Source organism: Nerophis ophidion, linkage group LG03 (assembly GCF_033978795.1).
Source record: "Nerophis ophidion isolate RoL-2023_Sa linkage group LG03, RoL_Noph_v1.0, whole genome shotgun sequence".
Lineage (NCBI taxonomy): Eukaryota > Metazoa > Chordata > Actinopteri > Syngnathiformes > Syngnathidae > Nerophis > Nerophis ophidion.
The window spans coordinates 57903510-57929524 of NC_084613.1; the positions used below are offsets into that span (position 1 = coordinate 57903510).

General features: G+C 38.6%; 1 protein-coding gene across 3 annotated transcripts in view; it reads right to left on the reverse strand.

Moving 5' to 3' along the window:
- The window catches only part of slc4a1ap (solute carrier family 4 member 1 adaptor protein), a 56603-nt gene that overhangs the window by 22409 nt on the left and 8179 nt on the right, over window positions 1-26015 (reverse strand). The window contains exons 3-14 of one of the 3 annotated variants that reach the window (XM_061895712.1): window positions 25022-25150; window positions 24883-24943; window positions 22796-22935; window positions 22554-22714; window positions 20334-20403; window positions 20070-20259; window positions 18219-18318; window positions 17942-18140; window positions 15853-15948; window positions 15736-15791; window positions 15575-15644; window positions 2055-3994 (exon numbers count right to left, since the gene is read on the reverse strand). In XM_061895712.1, the coding sequence (XP_061751696.1) occupies window positions 3969-3994; window positions 15575-15644; window positions 15736-15791; window positions 15853-15948; window positions 17942-18140; window positions 18219-18318; window positions 20070-20259; window positions 20334-20403; window positions 22554-22714; window positions 22796-22935; window positions 24883-24943; window positions 25022-25150 (1298 nt within the window). In that variant the 3' untranslated portion in view covers window positions 2055-3968. Of the gene's footprint in view, window positions 1-2054; window positions 9705-15574; window positions 15645-15735; window positions 15792-15852; window positions 15949-17941; window positions 18141-18218; window positions 18319-20069; window positions 20260-20333; window positions 20404-22553; window positions 22715-22795; window positions 22936-24882; window positions 24944-25021; window positions 25151-26015 lie in introns of those variants that run through there. The other 2 variants (XM_061895711.1, XM_061895710.1) reach the window with 2 other exon arrangements.

The following is a 26015-nucleotide window of genomic DNA, read 5'->3' on the forward strand; positions in this document are numbered from 1 at the left end:
CCTCCCTGTTAGTGTTGTTACACCCTCCGACAACACACCGACGAGGCATGATGTCTCCAAGGTTCCAGAAAATAGTCGAAAAAAACGGAAAATAACAGAGCTGAGACGCGGTGTTTGTAATGTGTTTTAGAAAATGAAAAAGGCGGCTTTATTACCTAGGTGACGTCACGTCATCGCTCTGAGAGCGATAAACAGAAAGGCGTTTAATTCGCCAAAATTCACCCATTTAGAGTTCGGAAATCGGTTAAAAAAATATATGGTCTTCTTTCTGCAACATCAAGGTATATATTGACGCTTACATAGGTCTGGTGATAATGTTCCCCTTTAAAAGTTCAAAGTTCAAACCCCAGCCGAGTCATACCAAAGTCTATAAAAATGGGACCCATTACCTCCCTGCTTGCTCAGCATCAAGGGTTGGAATTGGGGGTTAAATCACCAAAATGATTCCTGAACACGGCCACCCTTGCTGTTCACTGATCCCCTCACCTCCCAGGGGGTGAACAAGGGGATGGGTCAAATGCAGAGGGTAATTTCACCACACCTAGTGTGTGTGTGACAATCATTGGTACTTTAACTTTAAAATGGCTTCCCAAATGTAATATATTTTCATTAGAGCTGGAACTCTTTGGGCACCTCTTGATTCAATTCCGGGGTGACTATTCACTTCTGAATCGATTCTCGATTCAACATGTTTCTCGCGCATGTGGAAAGAATTCACAGCTCTTTTTCCACATTTTGTTGTGTTACAGCCTTATTCCAAAATGGAATTAGTCCATTTTCGTCCTCAAGAATCTACAAATACGCCATATTTACAATGCGAAAATGTTGCTGATTTTTATTTATTTGCAAATGTATTGAAAAACTAAAAAAAGATCACATGTACATAAGTATTCCCAGCCCTTGCTTAATACATTGTTGATGCACCTTTGGCAGCAATTACAGCCTCAAGTCTTTTTGAATACGATGCCACAAGCTTGGCACACCTATCTTTGGGCAGTTTTGCCCGTTCCTCTTTGCAGCACCTCTCAAGCTCCAACTGGTTGGATGGCAAGTGTTGGTTTTCATCCATTGCTGCATTCCTCTTAGTCTAGTCAGGGAGGTGACCAAGAACCTGATGGTCACTGTCAGAGCTACATCCTTCCTCTGTGGAGAGAAGAGAACCTTCCAGAAGGACAACCATCTCTGCTGCGATCCACCTATCAGGCCTGTATGGCATAGTGGCCAGACGGAAGCCATTTTTGCCAAAATGCACCTGAAAGACTCTCAGATCATGAGAAATAATTTTGATTGAACAATTTTGCGTGAATGCCAGGCATAATGTTTGGAGGAAACCAGGCTCCGCTCATTACCAGACTAATACCATCCTTACAGTGAAGCATGGTGGTGGCAGCATCATGCTGTGGGGATAGTTTTCAGTGTCAAGAACTAGGATGACTAGTCAGGATAAAGGGAAATATGAATGCAACAATGTACAGAGACATCCTGGTTGCAAACCAACACTTCCCATCTAACCTGATTGAGCTTGGAATGTGTTGCAAAGAGGAATGGGCGAAACTGCCCAAAGATAGGTGTGCCAATTTAGCATGTGGCGTCGTATTCAAAAAGACTTGAGGCTGTAATTGCTGCCAAAGGTGCATCAACAAAGTATTGAGCAACCGGTCTGAATACTTCTGTGCATGTAATTTTTTTCATTTTATTTTTAATACATTTGAAAAATAAAAAAAAACATTGCATTGTCATATGGGGGTTTGTCTGTAGAATTGTGAGGACACAAAATAATTTATTCCATTTTGGATTAAGGCTGTAACATGTGGAAAAAGTAAAGCGGTGTGAATACTTTCTGGATGCACTGTGTATTGTTTGGTAAATAAATGATAAAACCTTTTCAAAACATGTTACAAAATCTCCTCTTGGCTGCTGACGTGTGACTTATAGGCACAGAAGTGGCCTTATTTACAAAAAACACAATGTTTAGTCTAATACAAGAAAATAAAACAATAATTATGATAGAAATGTACAGAGCCATTGCAAAGAAATACAAATACCTGTTTGAGGAGAGACATTTATTTTTTTCATGTCTTTTTAAACACGTTCTGAAATCTATGAAGTGTTAGGTCATATCTATTGGTTTGAATCCTGTGCACACCTTCTGAGAGCATATTAGTACATGTTTTATACTAACCCCGTTTCCATATGAGTTGGGAAATTGTGTTAGATGTAAATATAAACGGAATACAATGATTTGCAAATCATTTTCAACCCATATTCAGTTGAATATGCTACAAAGACAACATTTTTGATGTTCAAACTGATAAACCTTTTTTTTGTGGCAAATAATAATTAACTTTAGAATTTGATGCCAGCAACACATGACAAAGAAGTTGGGAAAAGTGGCAATAAATACTGATAAAGTTGAGAAATACTCATCAAACACTTATTTGGAACATCCCACAGGTCTGCAGGCTAATTGGGAACAGGTGGGTGCCATGATTGGGTATAAAAGCAGCTTCCATGAAATGCTAAGTAATTCACAAACAAGGATGGGGCGAGGGTCACCACTTTGTAAGCAAATTGTCGAACAGTTTTAGAACAACGTTTCTCAACGAGCCATTGCAAAGAATTTAGGGATTTTACCATCTACGGTCTGTAAAATCATCAAAAGGTTCAGAGAATCTGGAAAAATCACTGCACGTAAGCAATGATATTAAGGACCGTTGATCCCTCAGTCGGTACTGCATCAAAAACCGACATCAGTGTGTAAAGGATATCACCACATGGGCTCAGGAACACTTCATAAAACCGCTGTCAGTAACTACAATTGGTCGCTACATCTGTAAGTGCAAGTTAAAACTCTGCTATGCAAAGCAAAACCCATTTATCAACAACACCAAGGAACGCCGCTGGCTTCTCTGGGCCCGAGCTCATCTAAGTTGGACTGATACAAAGTATTCTGTGTCTGACGAGTCCCCATTTCAAATTATATTTGGAAACTGTGGACATGGTGTCCTCCGGAACAAAGAGGAAAATAACCATCCAGACTGTTGTCGACGCAAAGTTCAAAAGCCAGCATCTGTGATGGTATGGGGGTGTATTAGTGCCCAAGGCATGGGTAAATTACACATCTGTGAAGGCACCATTAATGCTGAAAGGTCCATACAGGTTTTGGAGCAACATATGTTGTCATCCAAGCAACGTTATCATGGACGCCCCTGCTTATTTCAGCAAGATAATGCTAAGCCGCGTGTTACCACAGCGTGGTTTTTTAGTAAAAGAGTGCGGGTACTTTCCCGGCCCGCCTGCAGTCCAGACATGTCTCCCATCGAAAATTTGTGGCGCATTATGAAGCGTAAAATCCAACAGCTGATGTTGAACGACTAAAGCTCTACATAAAACAAGAATGAGAAAGAATTCCACTTTCAAAACTTCAAAAATTAGTTTCCTCAGTTACCAAAAGTTTGTTGAGTGTTGTTAAAAGAAAAGGTGATGTAACACAGTGGTGAACATGCCCTTTCCCAACTACTTTGGCACGTGTTGCAGCCATGAAATTCTAAGTTAATTAATTTTAGCAAAAAAAAAAAAAAAAATTTATGAGTTTGAACATTAAATATCTGGTCTTTGTAGTGCATTCAATTGAATATGGGTTGAAAATGATTTGCAAATCATTGTATTCCGTTTATATTTACATCTAACACAATTTCCCAACTCATATGGAAACAGGGTTTGTACATCATACACCAGTTTTGTAGTCCGCAAGATAATTTCATTACTTTTGGGAAAATGTGACCAAAACACAATAATAGGGTGACAGTGTGAAGGGCTGTTGGCAAGGACTTTCATTTTTTATTGTCATTTTGAGGTTTTGGACATCTGTCCATCCATTTTCCTACCGCTTGACCCTTTCGGGGTGACGGGGTGGGGATGCTGGAGCTTATCCCCGCGGCATTCAGGCTGGACAAATCACCATCTCATCACAGAGCCAACACAGACAGACGACCTTCAAACACGAGGGCCAATTTAGTGTCGTCAATCAACTTATCCCCAGGTGCATGTCTTCCCGGAGGGAACCCACGCAGTCACGGGGAGAACATGCAAACTCCAAACAGAAAGATCCAGAGCCCGAGATTGAACCCAGGACTACTTAGGACCTTCGTATTGTGAGGCACACGCACTAACCCATGTGACACCGTGCTGCCTGGTTTTGGACATGCTCCCATAAATTCATTAAAAACCTCAATTTGGTCTGTAAATATGAGTAATTACAGTGGAAAAATACACTTCTTGTTTACAGATACTGAGGAAGGATAACATCACTTATTAGTAAGGGTGTCCCGATTCAACTTTGTATCAGATATTGGTCCCATATCAGCAAAAAAACAAGTATTGAATTATATCAGCTGGTACAATACTGGTACGCGTGACAGATTTTTGGTTATGCTGATTGTTTTCTTCTGTTTCCCTGATTTTCTGTTTGGTTTCTATGGTATACAATACAGCCCCTTTTACTTTCTGTTCCTTGTCCTGCCAACACACCTGTTCTTTGTTGTTAAAGGGGAACATTATCACCAGACCTATGTAAGCGTCAATATATACCTTGATGTTGCAGAAAAAAGACCATATTTTTTTCTAACCGATATCCGAACTCTAAAAGGGTGAATTTGGCGATTAAAACGCCTTTCAATTGATCGCTGTCGGAGCGATGACCTTTCACCCGTGACGTTACAATGGGAAGCAATCCGCTATTTTCTCAAACACATTTCACACACCAAGTCAAATCAGCTCTGTTATTTTCCGTTTTTTCAACTATTTTCCGTACTTTGGAGACATCATGCCTCGTCGGTGTGTTGTCGGAGGGTGTAACAACACGATCAGGGACGGATTCATGTTTACTTACGTGGAGTGTGCGTGCTAATCGATGCTAACATGCTATTTAGGCTAGCTGTATTTACACATTGCATTGTTATGCCTCATTTGTAGCTATATTTGCATCCAGCCTTTCCCTCCACCCACATTAAATGCCAAACAAACACATACCAATTGACGGATTCAAGTTGTACGAATGTCAAAAGATGCGAAAGTCCCTCGTTTGGTCTGCACATTTTACAGACGATAACGATGCTACGACAGAGATGTGTGGATATCCTGCGACACTCAAAGCAGATGCATTTCCAACAATAAAGTCAATGAAATCACAAAGGTGAGTTTTGTTGATGTTGTTGACTTATGTGCTAATCAGACATATTTGGTCGCGTCATGACTGCCAGCTACTCGATGCTGACATGCTGTTTAGGCTAGCTGTATGTACATTTGTAGCTAAATTTGCATCCAGCCTTTCCCTCCACCCACATTTAATGCCAAACAAACACTTACCAATCGATGGATTTAAGTTGGTCCAGTGGTCAAAAGATGCAATTGTTGGTTAGAAAGCAATTGCCTAATAACTTCAATAGCTATTCGCTCAATAGCTTCAGTTTCTTCTTCAATTCCGTTTTCGCTATCTGCCTCCACACTCCAACCATCCGTTTCAATACATGCGTAATCTGTTGAATCGCTTAAGCCGCTGAAATCCGAGTCTGAATCAGAGCTAATGTCGCTATATCGTGCTGTTCTATCCGCCATGTTTGTTTGTATTGGCGTCACTATGTGACGTCACAGGAAAATGGACGAGTGGATTTACAGAGAGCGAAAATCAGGCACTTTAAAGCCTTTTTTCGGGATATTCGATGATGGGTAAAATTTTGAAAAATACTTCGAAAAATAAAATAAGCCACTGGGAACTGATTTTTATTGGTTTTAACCCTTTTGAAATTGTGATAATGTTCCCCTTTAATTAGTTCCACCTTGTTTCCTCCTTCACTTGCTGGCTCATTGTCTATTGTGGCTTCATGCTGTGTGCACTAGCTATTTGTTTGCAAAACAATCCTGCACCATCCTTCATTTTTAAAGAACTTGTTACCTGCACGTCGCCTGTCGCCCCTGCATCTTGGGGTCACTCCGTCCGCAACCATGCAAAAACATGACGAAATGTCTTCCAATAAGCACACAAGGTTGGTCTTGTATTTTAGTTAAGATACAAGAGTTAAACATGGCGGGCTATCGGCTATAAGGAGCTAACAGCCACACAACAGCTAAGCACACGATACCACACAAGCTAGACACTAATAAAAGTCCTGCACAATGTAAACATTTACAACATTTCTAAAATCCCATTTTCAGTACAGTTGTACCCCAACTTACAAGCTCAATTGGTTCTGTGACAGAACTCTTATCTCAAATCACCTTTATCTCATATCAACCTCACTCATTGGAATGGTTATCCGGTCCCCAAAACAGCACAATTTTAACATGTCTTTTAACAAGAAAAAAGAAAATGATAAAAGTATTGCATAAAAACGCTAGACTGTATACTAACACGTACAGTAGTTTGATTAAATAATATAATGTATAGTATTTACAATGGAGGTGAGGATTTTTTTAAGGTATTTCCTTCCACACCATCAGCTGCTTTTCCATATTTTCATGGATAAATGCTGTTTAGATACAACTCTCACATTCTTGACTCATTCTGTTTCGGTATGGTGCAGACTAGCAGTGATATGCTACCATTGTTTCGCCAAGTGAGCGACACATTTTCAGTCAATTCTTCTTCTCAGCAATATCCTTCACGCTCACTTTTTTCCTTCCCATAGTTGGAAATACAACATTCTGTTCATCTTTACCTACAAGCCAATGCTTGCAAGTAAGACCAGATATTTTATTCGGATCGTACAGGCTTCACTTTGACATTTGCTACGCCAACTAATGGTGGGGATTCGCGTAACTTTAATTTTTGCTTGCAACTTAGAGCATAACAATTAGCCAAGAGACGGTGCTCATCTCAAATCACTTAAGTTGGAGCATTTAAATGAGGTATTCACAAGTATCAAACCATTTTAAGTGCATATTACTTCAAAACAAAGTCACAAGCATATTAGAATGAACAAACGAGTCTGCGTCATTTAATTTACTGTCATAAGTTTATGTAATGACTTATTGTTGCCACTAGATGTCGACAAAACACAAATTAACACTCCAATTCAGATGCATAAATAAATCTGTCATAAGGTTTGTTTTTTACCTACCAATTTTTCTCTAAATAATTGTACTTGCGCAGGCCTTTCACAACATTCTACCACTATAAAATAATACATTTTTACCATGAGACAATAAGGTTAGTGTTCTTGTTCTCTTTGACTAATTTCACCTGATTAAATCTTTTTTTTTAATTCCACACTACAACATTTTTAAAGTATATAATACTTGAATTTCCCAAAAAGGGATTATCCATCTATGATTCCTGCAAATATATCAGATTACTATCGGTATCGGCCAACATTTAAGGCTTCAATATCGGTATCGTATCAGAAGTAAAAAAGTTTTATTACGACACCCATACATGTTGGGCTATTAGGCGCTGTCAGCTACACAACAGCCAAGCACACAATAGCACACAAGCTATAGTTCAATATTGCAGTTTAAAACAGGTTAGTGTTTTTATACATACTGTTGTTTTGTGTGAGCAAGTTTGGTTGATCAAGAATTCTCTAACATTAAATACTACAAAATAAAAAAAATTATTAGTGCTGACATCGGCAGCATGGTGGTTAGTGCTTGGAGTTTGCATGTCCTCCCAGTGACTGGGTGGGTTCCCTTTTGGTACTACCTCCAAAGACACGCACCTGAGGATGGGTTGATTGGCAACACTACATTGGCCCTAGTCCAGGGGTCGGCAACCCACGGTTCTTTAGCGCTGCCCTAGTGGCTCTCTGGAGATTTTTCCAAAATGTTTGAAAAAGATGGGGGGGGGGGGGGGGTTTAAAAAATATATTTTTTGTTTTGATATGGTTTCTGTAGGAGGACAAACATGACACAAACCTCCCTAATTGCTATAAAGCACACTGTTTTTATTAAACATGCTTCACTGATTCGAGTATTTGGCGAGGGCCGTTTTGTCCTACTAATTTTGGCAGTCCTTGAACTCACCGTAGTTTGTTTACATATATAGATTTCTCTGAGTTTGTAATAGTCCTTAATGCCACTTCTTTTTCTGTCTCATTTTGTCCACCCAACGTTTAACATTGTGCCTGAATGCACAAAGGTGCATTCATGACTGCAAGCTAATCGATGCTAACAAACTATTTAGGCTAGCTATATTGCACCATTATGCCTCATTTGTAGGTATATTTGAGCTCATTTGGTTTCCTTTAAGTCCTCCTAATTCAATTTATATGTCATGACACACTATCTGTATGTAATGTGGCTTTAAATTTTTTGCGGCTCCAGACATGTTTGATTTTGTATTTTTGGTCCAATATGGCTCATTCAACGTTTTAGGTTGCCGACGCATGCCCTAGTGTGTGAATGTTGTCTGTCTGCGTTGGCCCTGTGTAGGCTCCAGCCATCACGCGACCCCGAGAGGGACTAGAGGTAGAAAATGGATAATGTTGATATTGTATCGGGTCAATATCTCTATCGTACTGAGAGTGAAAAAGTTGAATCGGGAGCCCTCTGAACTTCTTGCTCTTCATCATGTCTCCCAGGTGTAAGACAGGTCCTTTTTAGAGGAAGTGTGCCAAAGAAAAGGAATGCCATCACCATGAAGTGAAAATGCACCTCATAAAAAGCCTAGAGAGAGGAGAAATGCCCACCAATATTGAACATCAATCGCTCTATTGTGCGATTTACTACCCAGCACTGTGAGTCTGACTTTACTGTAATTCCACTTGGAGCACCTGTATTCATAAACACTCTTTTGAACCACCAAGGGTCCCTTTTGTGCTCTCCAATCTGAGGACAGTTTGTCTTACATAAACAGAATTATGTTGAGACCTAACTGACCTTATGTAAGTGCCCCTAATAACCCCTAACGAGGTGGCTTAAGCCCACGATTGGCCCTGTGACCGCTGCACTTAGTGACCTAGTGTCGGCCGCACTTGATTAGCAGTCACTGTTGTGGCGTGTATGAGAACGGGGACTGCAAGGTGTGGAGCCAACACGGTCACAGGTTGTGTGTACATTTTTTTTGTTGTTTACACTTTTTGTACAATAATTACAAGTTGAGCAGAAATGACAAAAACAATGAAATGAAAGGAGCAGCAGTGACAGCTGGAATGTCTAACAACGACAATCCTGTTAAAAAGAGAACTCGGAAAAGGTGTGTGTGCTGACACACAACTCTGCTTACTGTAGCTTGAGTCATTATCAGCTTGTGTTTCATTCAGTAAGCCATCCAAGTGTCCAGATGGTCAGAAAAGCTGCTTCCCTGCTATACACTCTCCTTTTGGAGGGAGGGGAGTAATGCCTGTGATCAAGTGGAGCCAAAGAGGGGAGGGATACAGATTGGATGTCAGGTGGTTTGAAATGTAAGAAGAGCCGCCAGAGACTAAAAACGTCGGGGGGGAAAAAAAGCTGAATTCACATCAGTTAGATCTCGCGCCACCATTTTGTGTATTTTCTGCTTGGAAAAAGACAGAGTGGGATTGTTGTGTGCTGGGCTGAAAGGGATCAGTGGGTGTGTCTTGATATCAGTTGTGCTTACTCAGACGATATCACCAAAGTACAATCCAAGTGCCTTGCTGAGTAATACAGCGGGAGTGTGGAGGATGGACGTCTATTCCCTTAGTAGCCATACTTGTCATTAAGGTGGGTGCGGCCATCTCCAGTTTGACCTAAAAGTGATGAACAGAATCACTTGAGAATGTCCACATATATTTAAAGAATGAATTGGAGATAACGCTGCAATGTTTAGAACAGGGATTCTCAAACGGTGTTACATGTACCACTAAAAGTACACACGTTGCGTCTACTTGTTCGTCAAAGAATCACTTGATTGAAGTCTAATGTTTTATTTTTCTATATTCAAACTGTGTGTAATATTAATACATTTAATATTAGATATACTTGTTGAATAAAACTTCTGCCTTGTTTTAATACATACTTAGGCCTACTACACTACTCTATTGTAATGTTGGTCATTATGTTGGTACTTGGTAAAAAAAAACAACACTGGTTTGGATTATTAAACCAATCAATGTATAGAATGAAACATTATCGTGCACCGTATTTTTCGGACTATAAGTCGCAGTTTTTTTTTCATAGTTTGGCCGGGGATGTGACTTATACTCAGGAGCGACTTATGTCTGAAATTATTAACACATTACTGTAAAATATCAAATAATATTATTTAGCTCATTCACGTAAGAGACTAGACGTATAAGATTTCATCGGATTTAGCGATTAGGAGTGACAGATTGTTTGGTAAACTTATAGCATTTTCTATATGTTATAGTTATTTGTGTGACTCTTACCATAATATGTTACGTTAACATACCAGGCACCTTCTCAGTTGGTTATTTATGCGCCATATAACGTACACTTATTCAGCCTGTTGTTCACTATTCTTTATTTATTTTAAATTGCTTTTCAAATGTCTATTATTGGTGTTGGGTTTTATCAAATACATTTCCCCAAAAAATTTGACTTATACTCCAGTGCGACTTACATATGTTTTTTTTCCTTCTTTATTATGTTTCTTCGACCGGTGCGACTTATACTCCGGAGCGACTTATACTCCAAAAAATACGGTATCTATTTATTGTGAGTGGCTCAGCTTGAATTTATTTATTGTGTTGTGAATTAACCATTTATTGTGTTTACTCATTTTATATTTGGAGCATTCAACCAAATGGATGCAATTTGTGTCCCCAGGTAAGAAAATGTGTACAGTAAAACCTGAAATTAAAAGACCAGCAGAGTGGAAAAACAAGTTGCCTCTATATTGAAGCCATTATCATACATTATATATCTGATGTAGGACACCGAAATACTTGCAAAGTTTGCGAGTAAATAGATAGGATCCACATAGTAAAAAGCTCCCCAAGATTACTGAGACATTTTAAGAGATAATGACCTCGCCAGTGATGTGATCACGTGATGTAGAGGTAGGAACCATTGATCCCTTCCCACTAACAACAATGACAATCATGCAGACTTTATGAGAGCCATCAACTATTATTTTGCAAAAAAATGATGATCCAGAAACGTATATTTTTGATCCTTAATATGAGGATGATCTACAAGTTTTAGAAGCGATGTTTAACAATTCCAGCTTTAGTGAAACACTATGCATCATGTAGCAGTATTGATAAACAAGAAATACAAACTACAAACATAATAAAACAATCGCTTACTGTACAACAGGGGTCACCAACGCGGTGCCCGCGGGCACCAGGTAGCTCGTAAGGACCAGATGAGTAGCAGCACTTACCAATGAGCTGCCGCTATTTTTTAAACTTTATTTATTTACTAGCAAGCTGGTCTTGCTTTGCTCGACATTTTGAATTCTAAGAGAGACAAAACTCAAATAGAATTTGAAAATCCAAGAAAATATTTTAAAGACTTGGTCTTCACTTGTTTAAATAAATTCATTTATTTTTTTACTTTGCTTCTTATAACTTTCAGAAAGACAATTTTAGAGGAAAAATACAACCTTAAAAATGATTTTAGGATTTTTAAACCTTTTTACCTTTTAAATTCCTTCCTCTTCTTTCCTGACAATTTAAATCAATGTTCAAGTAATTTTTTTTTGATTGTAAAGAATAATAGATACTTTTTGATTTATTATTCATTTTAGTTTCTGTTTTTTCGACGAAGAATATTTGTGAAATATTTTTTCAAATTTATTATGATTAAAATTCCCCAAAAATATTCTGGCAAATCTATAAAATCTGTCCAATCAAATTTAAATCTTATTTCAAAGTCTTTTGAATTTCTTTTAAAAATTTTGTTCTGGAAAATCTAGAATAAATAATGATTTTTCTTTGTTAGAAATATAGTTTGGTCCAACTTGTTATATATTCTAACAAAGTGCAGATTGGATTTTAACCTACTTAAAACAAAATTCTAAAATTAATCTTAATCAGGAAAAATCACTAATGATCTTCCATAAATTCTTTTTTTAATTTTTTCAAAAAGATTCAAATTAGCTAGTTTTTCTTTTTATATTTTTCGGTTGAATTTAAAATTTTAAAGAGTCGAAATTGAAGATAAATTATGTTTCAAAATTTAATTTGAATTTTTTTCGTGTTTTCTCCTTTTTTAAACCGTAAATTAAGTGTTTTTTTCATCATTTATTCTCTACAAAAAACCTTCCGTGAAAGGAAAAAAAATGTACGACGGAATGACAGACAGAAATACCCATTTTTTTTATATGTATTGATTTATTTATTAAAGGTAAATTGAGCAAATTGGCTATTCCTGGCAATTTATTTAAGTGTTTATCAAACTGGTAGCCCTTCACATTAATCAGTACCCAAGAAGTAGATCTTGGTTTCAAAAAGGTTGGTGACCCCTGCTGTACAATGTCTGCTCTTACTTGGATGACGACTGATATGATGTCCATGTCTTCTCGTTTAGATAAATAATTAATCATGAGCCACACAAAGTGTTAAAAGGGAAAAGTCTCCCTGCAGACATTGTCTTTGGGTACATATTTGAATGTCACAGATGAACAACTTCTAGATGTATGGCTAAAGCCTAAATCCTCGTAATATCCAGATGAGAGTCATGATTTATAATCTACAATAACTTTGAAAAGCCAAGATGCGATGATGCAGGAGCAACAGGACATTGCGGCCAGCTCACAGTAAAGCAGCAGAGCGTTACTTAACTGTGTGTTATCAATCCGCCATTAAAAAAATAGTTTGTCTGCGTTAGTGCTTATAATAACAACATCGCTAATAGTTGGTTAATATTCAAGTCACAATATGTGTATTGTTGGCGGGTTTTGGATGGTTAATTAAAGGGTTTTGGGGGCGGAATAGAGAGCCCTCATTGACGGACTACATATGTATTTACGACTTGGATTGCATAAAAAAAAAGAAAATTTAATATATAGTAATTATGAATGATAGACAGCACATCTTTCTCTATTGTTTCTGTATTTCCATTATGACTGATCTGATACTATGGTTAGAGTGCAGAAGTTTTCCTCTAGTGACCTCAATCTATGGAAAATATCGAAGACGTTCGGAGCGGAATTCTTCAAAATGGCTGACTGATTTGTGGCCTTTTGTGATGTTTAGACAGTATTTTAACATACTTTGAGGGTTGTAATTACAATTAGAAGTGGTCTAAAGCAGTGGTTCTCAGCGTTGACCAGGGCCAAATGGGACAAGCTTTTATAAAGAAATCTTTAAATAATTACTCAAATGTGTCCTCAATTAAATCATATGATAATGAAAACATGAAATAATGAAATCATAAAAATAATTAAATCAAATATTTTGAATATAAACTATTGTTTAAAAATGGGGTGTCAAATTAATTTTAGCTCAGGAGCCACATGGAGGAAAATCTATTAAGTAGGCTGGACTGGTAAAATCATGGGATAATAACTTAAGAATAAAGACAATTTCATATTGTTTTTTTTTTGTTTAAAAATAAACCAACGTTCACATTCTGAAATCTTACAAATCATGTTTTTTTTTTACACTAACGTGTTGCGGTTAATTTTCCATTCATCCATCCATCTTCTACCGCTTGTCTTTTTTGGGTTCGCGGGGCGCTGAAGGTATTCTATTTTTATTTGTCAAATGGGTGGAATTTAATCTGGCAGAGTTTAAAAATGCTCCCGTTGGTGTTAATTTTAATCAATCAGAAAATTAAATTAAAAATAACATCAAAATAATGTAATTTACTCATTTTCTCCAACTGATGTACTAACATCATGTACAAACCCCGTTTCCATATGAGTTGGGAAATTGTGTTAGATGTAAATACAAACGGAATACAATAATTTGCAAATCATTTTCAACCCATATTCAGTTGAATATGCTACAAAGACAACATATTTGATGTTCAAACTGATAAACCTTTTTTTTTGCCAATAATCATTAACTTTAGAATTTGATGCCAGCAACACATGACAAAGAAGTTGGGGAAGGTGGCAATAAATACTGATAAAGTTGAGGAATGCTCATCAAACACTTATATGGAACATTCCACAGGTGTGCAGGCTAATTGAGTGCAGTTGGGTGCCATGATTAGGTATAAAAGCAGCTTCCATGAAATGCTAAGTAATTCACAAACAAGGATGGGGTGAGGGTCACCACTTTGTAAGCAAATTGTCGAACAGTTTAAGAACAACATCTCTCAACGAGCTATTGCAAGGAATTTAGGGATTTTACCATCTACGGTCCGTAAAATCATCAAAAAGTTCAGAAAATCTGGAGAAATCACTGCACGTTAGCGATGATATTACAGACTTTTGATCCCTCAGGCGGTACTGCATCAAAAACCGACATCAGTGTGTAAAGGATATCACCACATGGGCTCAGGAACACTTCATAAAACAACTGTCAGTAACTACAGTTGGTTGCTACATCTGTAAGTGCAAGTTAAAACTCTACTATGCAAAACATAGTAGAACATCCTGAAACGCCGCCGGCTTGGCTGGGCCCGAGCTCATCTAAGATGGACTGATGCAAAGTGGAAAGGGGTTCTGTGGTCCGACGAGTCCACATTTCAAATTATATTTGGAAACAGAGGATGTGGTGTCCTCCAGAACAAAGATGAAAATAACCATTCGGATTGTTATAGGCGCAAAGTTCAAAAGCCAGCATCTGTGATGGTATGGGGGTGTATTAGTGCCCAAGGCATGGGAAACTTACACATCTGTGAAGGCAGAATTAATGCTGAAAGGTCCATACAGGTTTTGGAGCAACATATTTTGTCATCCCAGCAACGTTATCATGGACACGCGACTGCTTATTTCAGCAAGACAAGTGTTACAACAGCGTGGCTTTGTAAAAAAAGAGTGTGGGTACTGTCCTGGCCCGCCTGCAGTCCAGACCTGTCTCCCATAGAAAATGTCTGGCGCATTATGAAGACCCCGGACTGTTGAACAACTGAAGCTCTACATAAAACAAGAATGGGAAAGAATTCCCCTTGCAAAGCTTCAACAATTAGTTTCCTCAGTTCCCAAACGTTTAGTGAGTGTTGTTAAAAGAGAAGGTGATGTAACACAATGGTGAGCATGTCCTTTCCCAACTACTTTGTCATGTGTTGCAGCCATGAGATTCTAAGTTAATTATTATTTGCAAGAAAAAATTACGTGTATGAGTTTGAACATCAAAAATCTTGTCTTTGTAGTGCATTCAATTGAATATGGGTTGAAAAGGATTTGCAAATCATTGTATTCCGTTTATATTTACATCTAACACAATTTTCCAACTCATATGGAAACAGGGTTTGTAGTTTATTCTGTTAATATGTAGCATAATTTACAACAAAATGTGTGAATTTGTGTATGTTCATTATGTGTATGGTCATATTTTGAATTTAAACATTTAACATAGGTTTATTTTTGATTGTTAGAGCAAGCAAATGGCACAGAGTTGATAGAATGGCCCATGTGTAAATAATTCCAATAGGTCATTAAAGCTCATTCTGTCAGAACTCATCATGTCCAAATAAACGTAAATACTTCAATTTCAATACAAGCTTCTTGAATAAAGTTCTAGCTGTTGGGAAAGGTTACCTGTGGGCGGCATCCAGACACAATAATCAGGGTCGTCTTGAGGATACTGGCCTGAGAGCTGCACTGGGGGCTATGTGAACAGACATACATGCACGCACACCACAAAGAGTTAGTATAAAGTATGTAACATGAGCTCATTGAGTGTAAGAAGTGCCACCTACCATCACTTTCTTTCTCTTTCTCAGACTAGGCTCCTCATCACCCTTGGCTCTGGATTCTGTAAAGTTTTACAGAAATGTCAGGGTAGGCTCAAAACGTCATAATTACTAAGGACTCACCAGCAGCTGGTGGGTTAGAACTGGGTTTTGTGTCCTGAGACGGGGGCGGGTCAGCGTCCGCACATGGCTTAGCTGTCCTCTTTTTGGGACTGGGCTCTGATTAAAAAAAAAAAAAAAACATTTGATAATATTCAATACATAAAATATTTAACCTACTTACAGTTTACTACTTTGTAAAATTATATAAAAGGATGTGGAAATCTTAAAGATTATTCATCTAAGAAATAAATGTTAGGTTTCGGTCAGATTTATTAATAATAATAAAATTAATAACAAACTGTGTATTATCTTTTGCTAAAATTAGTTCTAAACTGTCGATAAAATTAAAGTACAAATGAAAATACAGCTTCACCACTTTAATCATAATTTTTGCGCTTAAAACATTTCTCAATGACATTAGCGCCAGGCTTCTTCTGTTTGTTTTATACTGTCATTACTGCCACACGTGGTAGAAAAGTGTATTACAACTAAGTACCGCTCCGGCCAAAGCGGACCACAGCTGAAAAAACAGATACATTACATTCTAGGCAGCGCTCAGAGCCCAACAGTTTTTTGGTTAAGAAACACTGGGGACCATCTCCTCGCAAGGAAACACACCCAGGGCTCCCACAACTTCAGCGTTATGGTGAGTTGATTTTTCATGCTAATTTTTTTGCTGTTTTTATGCATACATTCAACCGATCCCTGGTGGGAAAAAAAAAAGTTGGGGACCCCTGCCATAGAGTCTACAGTCACCTAGTGGCATAAGTAAGTCAAGAAGCACTACACCATCCATTGTCTATAACAGTGTTTTTCAACCACTGTGCCGCGTCACACTTGTGTGCCGTGAGATACAGTCTGGTGTGCCGTGGGATATTATCTAGTTTAACCTTTTTGGGGTAAAAATATTTTTTGCAAACAAGTAATTATTGTCTACAAATAATTTGCCTTTTTTGATTGTCGGTGCTGTCTCAAGCTTGGCAGAGTAACAATATTATGCTCTTCCATATCAGGAGGTAGCCAGTAGCTAATTGCTTTGTAGGTGTCAGAACGCTGTATGTCGTAATCCCAATATACAGATGACAGTGGGAGACAGTATGCCGATTAAAATTTTAAAGGTATCTAATGCTAAAACCAAAAACAAACAAAAGTTGAGTGCCCCTAAGAAAAGGCATTGAAGCTTAAGGAAGAAAACTAAAAACTGAACTGGCTACAAAGTAAACAAAAACAGAATGCTGGACGATAGCAAAGACTTACAGTGTGTTGAGCAAAGACGGCGTCCACAATGTACATGCGAACATGACATGACAATCAACAATGTCTCCACAAAGAAAAAGAAAAACTTAAATATTCTTGATTGCTAAAACAAAGTAAATGCGGGAAATATCGCTGAAAGGAAGACATGAAACTGTGACGGGAAAATACAAAAAAAAGAGAAAAAGCTACCAAAACAGGAGCGCAAACAAGAACTAAAACACTACACACAGGAAAACAGCAACAAACACTGTCAAATAAGTCATGGCGTGATGTGAGAGGTCGTTACAGTACACCTACTTTGGGACTAGAGACATATTGATGCATGCTTGGTTATGGTTTAAAGTCATATCCAACAATTGCCACGACGACTTTTTACAGTCAACTGAGTTTTGTTTTTTAATGATTTCTGTTGGAGGTGTTCCACTGGATTTTTTCAACGCAAAAAATGTGCCTCGGCTCAAAAAAAGTTGAAAAACACTGGTCTATACCACTTCAACTAATTACTACGATTGAAAACCCCCCAAAAACAAACATACATACCTCTAAGTTTTACATTAAAAAAAACTGCATATTTCTTTAAGAATAACGACTTAAGGTGAACGTGTAAATATATATATATTTTTATAACAAGCAACTACTAATTAGTTATACTGTAATAAATAATTTCTAGGTCAATACTAAAAAGTTAAGTATTTCGTCCTCATGGAAACTGCAGCACTTTCACTTTAAACACCACTGCAAACTCCAAGATGATGTATTTAATGTCATTGTAAAATAAATAACATCGACCTTGTATATAATTGTTATTAATTAGGGTACAGTGTTTATTACACCACTTTTTCTGGAATCTGACCTTTCGGTGGCACTAATCCGTCTGCATCCTGTCCTGAAGTATCTTGGGATAGGACGTTGGTCGACTCTTCAAGGTCAACAGTTTTTTCGGACACTGTATCTTTTTCCTCCTCCTCCTCTTCCTCCTCCTCTCCTGCAGGGGGAAGTTCCTTCATGGTGAAGAGTTCGGGAGGCAAACTGGGCTGCTTAGGAGGCAACTTCTACACAAAACCGATGTAGTATTATTAGGTCAACATCAGATAACAAAAAGACTGAATTTCAAAATAAAGTACACCAACCCCAAGTGTGCCAGTCTTCAGCTTAAACTTTCTTCCTCCTTTCATGGCACCAAAAAGGGGCAAGGCCTTCTTTGTTTTCTCAGATTCTGAGCTGCTTGAACTGTCAACAATAAAGTAGGTGAAACAAATCATATTTGTTTGTTTGTCCAATTTTGTATTAGAGTAGGCTATTTTCCATCCAGCTTCATAGAGAATGACACTCTCTTTATGCTACAAATAACTCAACCAGTGAAAGTAACCCTTCTTGCATATCCTGGCCCAAATGTGAATAATTCTAAACCACATGAAACACTTACCTACAAAATTTCATGTTTGGTATTTTTGTATAATTAAGGTTGCTTCAATGCATGGGCTTAACAGGGTTGAAGCCCAAGGACCCCCACCCAATTAGGGGCTATTTTCCATCCAGCTTCATAGAGATTGACGCTCTGTTTATGCTACAAATAACTCAACCAGTGAAAGTAACCCTTCTTGCATATCCTGGCCCAAATGTGAATAATTCTAAACTACATGAAACACTTCCCTACAAAGTTTCAAGTTTGGTATTTTTGTATAATTAAGGTTGCTTCAATGCATGGGCTTACCAGGGCTGAAACCCAGTGGCCCCCACCCAATCAGGGGCCCCCGATCTTGACAGCAAATGCGAAAATTGTCGTTAATGGCTGTCAATTACAAACAGTTCTGCTTCATGCAGCGATTGTGTGCTCTATATTTCTCTCAACTGCATTGTTTTTTCCTACTGCTCAGAGCAGGGAGCGAACCCACGCTGCCGGTGTGAAAGCGTCTTGACTATTGAGCTAAAATGTAAGTATGAGGGAATAAAATATTTGTGTTTTAAACATTACAGACATAAATCAATGCTCAATATTGTCTGGTTTGTAATCGGTTCAAATGTTTGACAAAAGAAAGATAAAAATTACAACATAGGTTATTAAAAAGAGGGGGACTATTGTTGCAGCTGGAATGAATCAATAGGGATAGGCACCAAAAGCCAGTTCCATTATAGCACCGGTGCCATTGTAAGTGGTAGTCCCCAGACTGAAAAAAAAGCTCTTGGCAATAAATTAATACATTCTCAGCAAACTGCCACAAATACTTGGCGATGATATTGTACAAGTAACATCTTGTTAGTAATGTAGCGTCCTGACAGAAACTCTTTTTAAACTTTATTGCCGACCTTAACATGTCAAAAACAGCCCTGGTAACATCGCAGTGCTAGGCTACATAGTAGCCAAGCAGCAACAACAACACAACACTTTCATTATGCATCAAGGACTGCTAAAGCGAACAAGGTTGCATTTACGAATACTGGGAATTATGAGTATCAACATTACTAGAGTCAAATTGTGCGCATTCGCTATGATCTGTGTTGGTGCAATAAATATGACAATTTGTTAAAGATTTAATTTGTTATTATTGAATGTATTGCTTGGATATAATTGTATTTGTTAAGTTGATGTATTTTTTTATTTGTATTTTATTGTGTAATTTGTACTGGTTCAGGAACCTTTTTTCAAGTACCAAATTGGTACTAGTGTATGTTAAAATGTAAATGATTTGCATTCAGGCAAATCCATGCATTTTATTGCAAATTTTGATTCAAATAATAAACGTAATAAGGACAGGTACAAAAAAAACCCTAAAAAAAAACAAAACAAGAATCACGATTCGGAATTGATTTGTTTTTTTCCAGCACCCCATAGGGCTGTAGGCCTGAACCTGTTGTTTACGCACAGAAAATAATGTTCTACCAGCCAACCAATCACAGTCATTACAGTCAGCAAGGATATATTATTTTTACACGTTACCCCAGAAAAATGGGGTTGGCAGTGGGAAGGAGCCATGTTTTACCTGGGGAGCAGTGAGGGCAGCTGTGTGGGCCGTGTGAGTTCCACCAGCTTGCGGAGCCGCTGGGCGTCTTTGCGCAGGTGTGCAACGTGCATGTGAAGCTTCCTGCGCTCCACGGCATCCATGGCTGCCTCGCTGCGCACAGCAGTCATGAACGCATCCAATGGGTCATCGTTGGAAGAGCTGTAGGCATCTGGTACGAAATAAGGAGGTGATCATGATGATTATGTAATCTAAACATGTACAGTTTATGTGACGATGACTCACCTTTCCCACCCGTGCCAAGCTTTTTCTGTGTCTCTGCCACCTCCTTCTCCACCTCTGACAGCTTGGCAATCTGGAGGAAAACATATCATTAAACTGCATCCATTTTGAATTCATATCAAGCAAGAACCACAAATTAAGTAGGGCCACTGAAGTCGGATGCTCTAAAAGTCATAGTTCAACAGATTGATCATCATCAAAAAGCTCAAGATGTGTTCTTACACTTTCTCGACAGACACATAACACCAAACATTGTGCCTAACAAACTAGTCCGTTACCCTGTCTATCATTCCATGGAAGTGTGTCGCCCAAACAGAATCCTATTAATTCTAACACTATAAAGAAGGTGAAAAAACAAATATTTAATTCAAGCAACTGATCACCGACGACAAAGATGGCGTCCGTGTGGCTCTTCTCACCCCTCTTTCTGCTCATGGCAGTCTTTAATAAAGTTAAAAAGTGATGTTAAATGTTATTTAATCAATTTAATTTATTATTTATGTATTGCACATTGTTTACTGAATGTAAAGTATAATTAATACCTATAACAAAGTGTTTTGTGATCATATTTTTGAATGTCTCTGGAAAGGATTCAGGTGGATTTGTATAATTTCTTATGGCGAAAATGTATTCAGAAAAAATTTAATTCTGTCAATTATGTTTGAAATTAGGGATGTTTCGATTAAGGTTCTATGCTGTGGGGCGGTATAGCTCGGTTGGTAAAGCGGCCGTGCCAGCAGCTTGAGGGTTGCAGGTTTGATCCCAGCTTGCACCATCCTAGTCACTGCCGTTGTGTCCTTGGGCAAGACACTTTACCCACCTGCTCCCAGCGCCACCCACACTGGTTTTAAATGTAACTTAGATATTGGGTTTCACAATGTAAAGCGCTTTGAGTCACTTGAGAAAAGCGCTATACAAATATAATTCACTTCACTAATTCACTATGCTGCCAATTTCGATCATTCACGAGTGAGATCGACCAAAACAATTACCGTACACATGTATTAACTGCAAATTTTCTGTTTTACTTATAGTAAGTTTTATTGACAGTAGGGCTGAGCGATATATTGATATACGCGATATATCGCGGGTTTGTGTCTGTGCGATATAGAAAATGACTATATCGTGATATTCGTGTATACGTACTCACACAGTTGTTTTTAGCTGCGGGTATTACACTACAGGCTCCTGCCACTCCTTCTTGTGTCTCCTTCTCACAGAGTGTAAGCGCACCTTCTTACATACGTCACATACTGTCACGTCATACGTCACATACGAATATATACGCCCTCGCCCAGCAGAGTGGTAGCAGCATGGGTAACGTTAGCTGTGATGCGAGCGAAGCCGTGCGAGCAGTAACACGAGAGAAAGAAGGTGCGAATCTGGTAATAAATGAAGGAAGAATTAATTCCCAAGAAAAACAGCACGGGGTCTATCGTCTTGCAGTGGTTTGGCTTCAAGCGGGAATATGTCGAATAGACAACTTTAATTTGTCAAGTGTGGGGCACAAGCTTTGCTACCAAAAGTAGCATTACTGCTAATATGTAGCATCATTTGAAAAGTCACCTGCTAATAACTGTTTAATAAATACAGTTTTGGCCAATTGACTTATTTGAAGTTTTCCTTCTCTGCATGGATGTTTAAAATGAGTACTGGTATATATTATTGCAGTATGAAGAAGAATGTTTTAGTGTAGACACATACAATCATCAAACTGCTGTGATTATATGTATCAAGTGTTAATTCAAGGCTAAGGCAAAATATCGAGATATATATCGTGTATCGCGATATGGCCATATCGCCCAGCCCTAATTGACAGTTTAACAATATTACCACGATATTTAAACTAATTATGTATTATTTTTGATTACATACAATTGTTTGAGCAAAGCAAAGTCAATAGTACATAACTAAACTAAAGCTTAATCTACTACTCATTTAAATGCTTTTTTTTTTTTGCCCTCCAAGTCATCCTGTGTCCATGGTATTATTCCCTGAGTTTGGAAACATTGACAAAAACAAAACAATTTGAAGAAAAAGTAAAAAATATCGACCTAATCACTCTATCATATACTGAGACTATCCTCGGTATTGACACAACCAATTTATGGATGGATCCGCCCCCCTCCAACGTGATTTCTTATGACTTAACAGTTTTAATATTGTATTCAACTTTGGAGGTTCCACTATACTATAAATCTGTCATTATGCTTTGAGCCTTACCAGTGATTCATAAGTCTCGGTTCGCTGTTGAATCTTTCCTGCTTTCTTCATTCTCTCTTGCCTCTTCTTCTCAACGGTGCCAGTCCGATCCAGGAAGGTGTCATCGTCGCTGTCGTAGTAATCTTCATCTTCCCAGTTCTTTTTCTTGCGCTTGCGGGAAACTGGATGCAAACACATCAAAGTCTTGTTAAAATACTCAAAAAGTTTTTAAGATGTTGCCTGTTCCAAGAGCTGGGCTGCACCTGCTTCCTGGCGCAGCAATCCTCTAGCCTCAAGCATCCTGCAGGATTCAAGACAACACTGGACGGCTGCTTCTTTCTTCTTGCCCGTGTGGGTCACCTCGGCAACAAGCTGTCGGCCCAGAGCGTCGTCCACTGGCAGCCTGATATGCAGACAGCAGCATGATCAAACTGCATCTACGCAACATATTTCTAGCAGAAATGAAGCCCAGTTTTCATCAGTTCAATTCAGTATGCAGTTTGGGTCTTGCATGTGCAGAGTATGACCGACCCCTCTGGTGGAGAACAATTACGTTACAATGTTCAACATCTTTGCAAGGGGTGTCCCAATCCATCCATCCATCCATCCATCCATTTTCTACCGCTTATTCCCTTTGGGGTCGCGAGGGGCGCTGGTGCCTATCATAGCTACAATCGGGCGGAGGGCGGGGTACACCCTAGACAAGTCGCCAAATCATCACAGGGCCAACACAGATAGACAGACAACATTAGCACTCACATTCACACACTAGCGCCAATTTAGTGTTGCCAGTCAACCTATCCCCAAGTGCATGTCTTTGGAAGTGGTAGGAAGCTGGGGTACCCGGAGGGAAGCCACGCAGTCACGGGGAGAACATGCAAACTCCACACAGAAAGATCCCGAGCCCGAGATTGAACCCAGGACTACTCAGGACTTTTGTATTGTGAGGCAGACGCACTAATCCCTCTGCCACCATGAAGCCCTGTCCCAATCCAATATTAAGAAGATAATTATCGGACTATATCCATCATAACAATGTTCATACTTATTTTTAAATTTTGCCTATCGTTCACACTCTTAATGAGAGAATGGCGCTGTCGTAAAATGAATAAATTATAACTATCCATCCATCCATCCATTTCTACCGCTTATTCCCTTTTGGGGTTGCAGAGGGCGCTGGTGCCTATCTCAGCTACAATCGGGTGGAAGGCAGGGTATACCCTGGACAAGTCGTCACCTCATCGCAGGGCCAACACAGATGGACAGACAACATTCACACACTAGGGCCAATTTAGTGTTGCCAATCAACCTTTCCCCACGTGCATGTCTTTGGAGGTGGGGGGAAGCCGGAGTACCCGGAGGGAACCCACGCAGTCACAGAGAGAACATGCCAACTCCACAAAGAAAGATCCCGAGCCCGGGATTGAACCCAGGACTACTCAGGACCTTCGTATTGTGAGGCAGACGCACTAACCCCTCTTCCACCTTGCTGCTCCTAAATTATAACTAAATTATTAAATAAAAATAACAATACTAATGTTTCTTAAGTAAACTGTCAATAAAATTAAAGTGCAAACGAAAATACGCGTTTGTTGACGGAAGTAGGAAGTCAGTTGCTGTGAGCAATAAAATCAATTCCCGCAGGAAAGGAGTTCTAGTAATTCTTAAAATAACCAAAATACGGTAAATGTTGTACATATTGTATTATGTTTGTGTCTGTTACTACACAGCATGTTTATAAAACATCAATGTAGGGTTTTGAAGTAGTTTCAAAGGGCTTTTAAGGCAACGGTACGATATTACTGTATGTCCAAAAAAGAAAAAAAAACTTAAAAATGCCATAGTGTGTAAAATTAAGTGGCAAGAATGTTTAGAATAATTTATTTTCAAAGCAAAGCAAAAAAGCCAGAAAAAATCTACACTCCAAGTTTTCATTTCATACTGTTATGCTTCACGGCATCATTGAGAGGACTCTGAAACCGTTTTACCGCGGTATCTACAATATAGTTACACCCCTAATCGTTTCCCTTCCTGTTGGCGAAAAAGCTTGTTTACTGGCCCCTTCTTTCATGGAAAGATACAATCTTTGGGGGAGACAAATCTCTTAAAAATGAAAAAGCATTTTGTGCATAAGTTGAAACGTCTTAAACCAGAAAAGTCCAATTGCCTTGATTCAACTTTTCTACACAGACAGTATGATATCCTGCTATTCATAATTCATAACTGACACATCTATTGCCATCTTACAAACACAGGTAGATTGTGGTGAAAATACAAGCCGAGCAGCAGCTTGGAAAGCTTTATAAAACAATTACTGTTAGTATGTCTACAAGGTCTTGAGGACACTTACTTTATTCTGCAGAGCCAGGTGCCATGATTTTGGTCTTCATACTCAATCTCCAGCTCTTCCCCTAAGAAAAAAAAACAACTGTATATTCAGGAGAAAAAAACAACTTTCATCCTAATTTCTGTTGATTCAAGTATTTTACCTTCCCTGTCATAAAATCCCTGCAAAGCCTTCTTAGGGTCCTTTAAGTATGCAGCTTCCTGGTCTTCATGGAACTCGGTTGAGAAAGGGTTTTCCTCGTTCTCATCTTCCTCTGGAACAGGCTCCTCAGCTGAGTTGATTTGGACGATACGTGGAGTTAATTCACATCTCTCACTACAACATTTCCATACTGTATATACAGTAGGGCGATATATCGATATGAACGATATATCGCGGGTTTGTCTCTGTGCAAATAGAAAATGACTATATCGTAATATTTGAGTATACGTTCTCACGCAGTTGCTTTTAGCTGCAGACATTACACCACAGGCGTTTCTCACTCCTTCTCGTCTCTCCTTATCACAGAGATGTACAACGAGCCTGCCTTCTTACATACGTCACATGCTGTCGCAAGTGTAGCGTCATACGCTCTCGCCGACCACAGAGGTAGCAGCATTGCTAACGTTAGCTGAGGCAGATGACGCAAGCAGAGGGGAGCGGAGCGAGTGACATTACAAGAGAGAGAAGGTACGAAACTGATCACAAATGGAGGAAGAACAATTAATGCCCCCCAAAAAATACAGGGGGTCCATCATCTGGCGGTGGTTTAGCTTCAAGCTGGAAGATATTCAGCAGACAACAGCAATACGCAAAGTATGCAGCAGAAGTATTACTACAAAAGGTAGCAGCACTACTAATTTGTTCTTTCATTTAAAAAGTCACCCACGAGAGAATGAAGAGTATTTAATAAATACAGTTTTGGTCAATTGACTTAGTTGTGATTTCCCTCTCTGCATGAAAGTTAAAAAGTAGCATATATTAATGCAGTATGAAGAAGAATGTTTTAATGTAGACACATAAAATCATCATACTGCTGTGATTATATGCACCCAGTGTTCATTCAAAGCTAAGGAAAACTATCGAAATATATAAATCGTATATCGCAATATGGCATAAAAATATTGCGATATTAATAAAAGCCAATATCGCCCAGC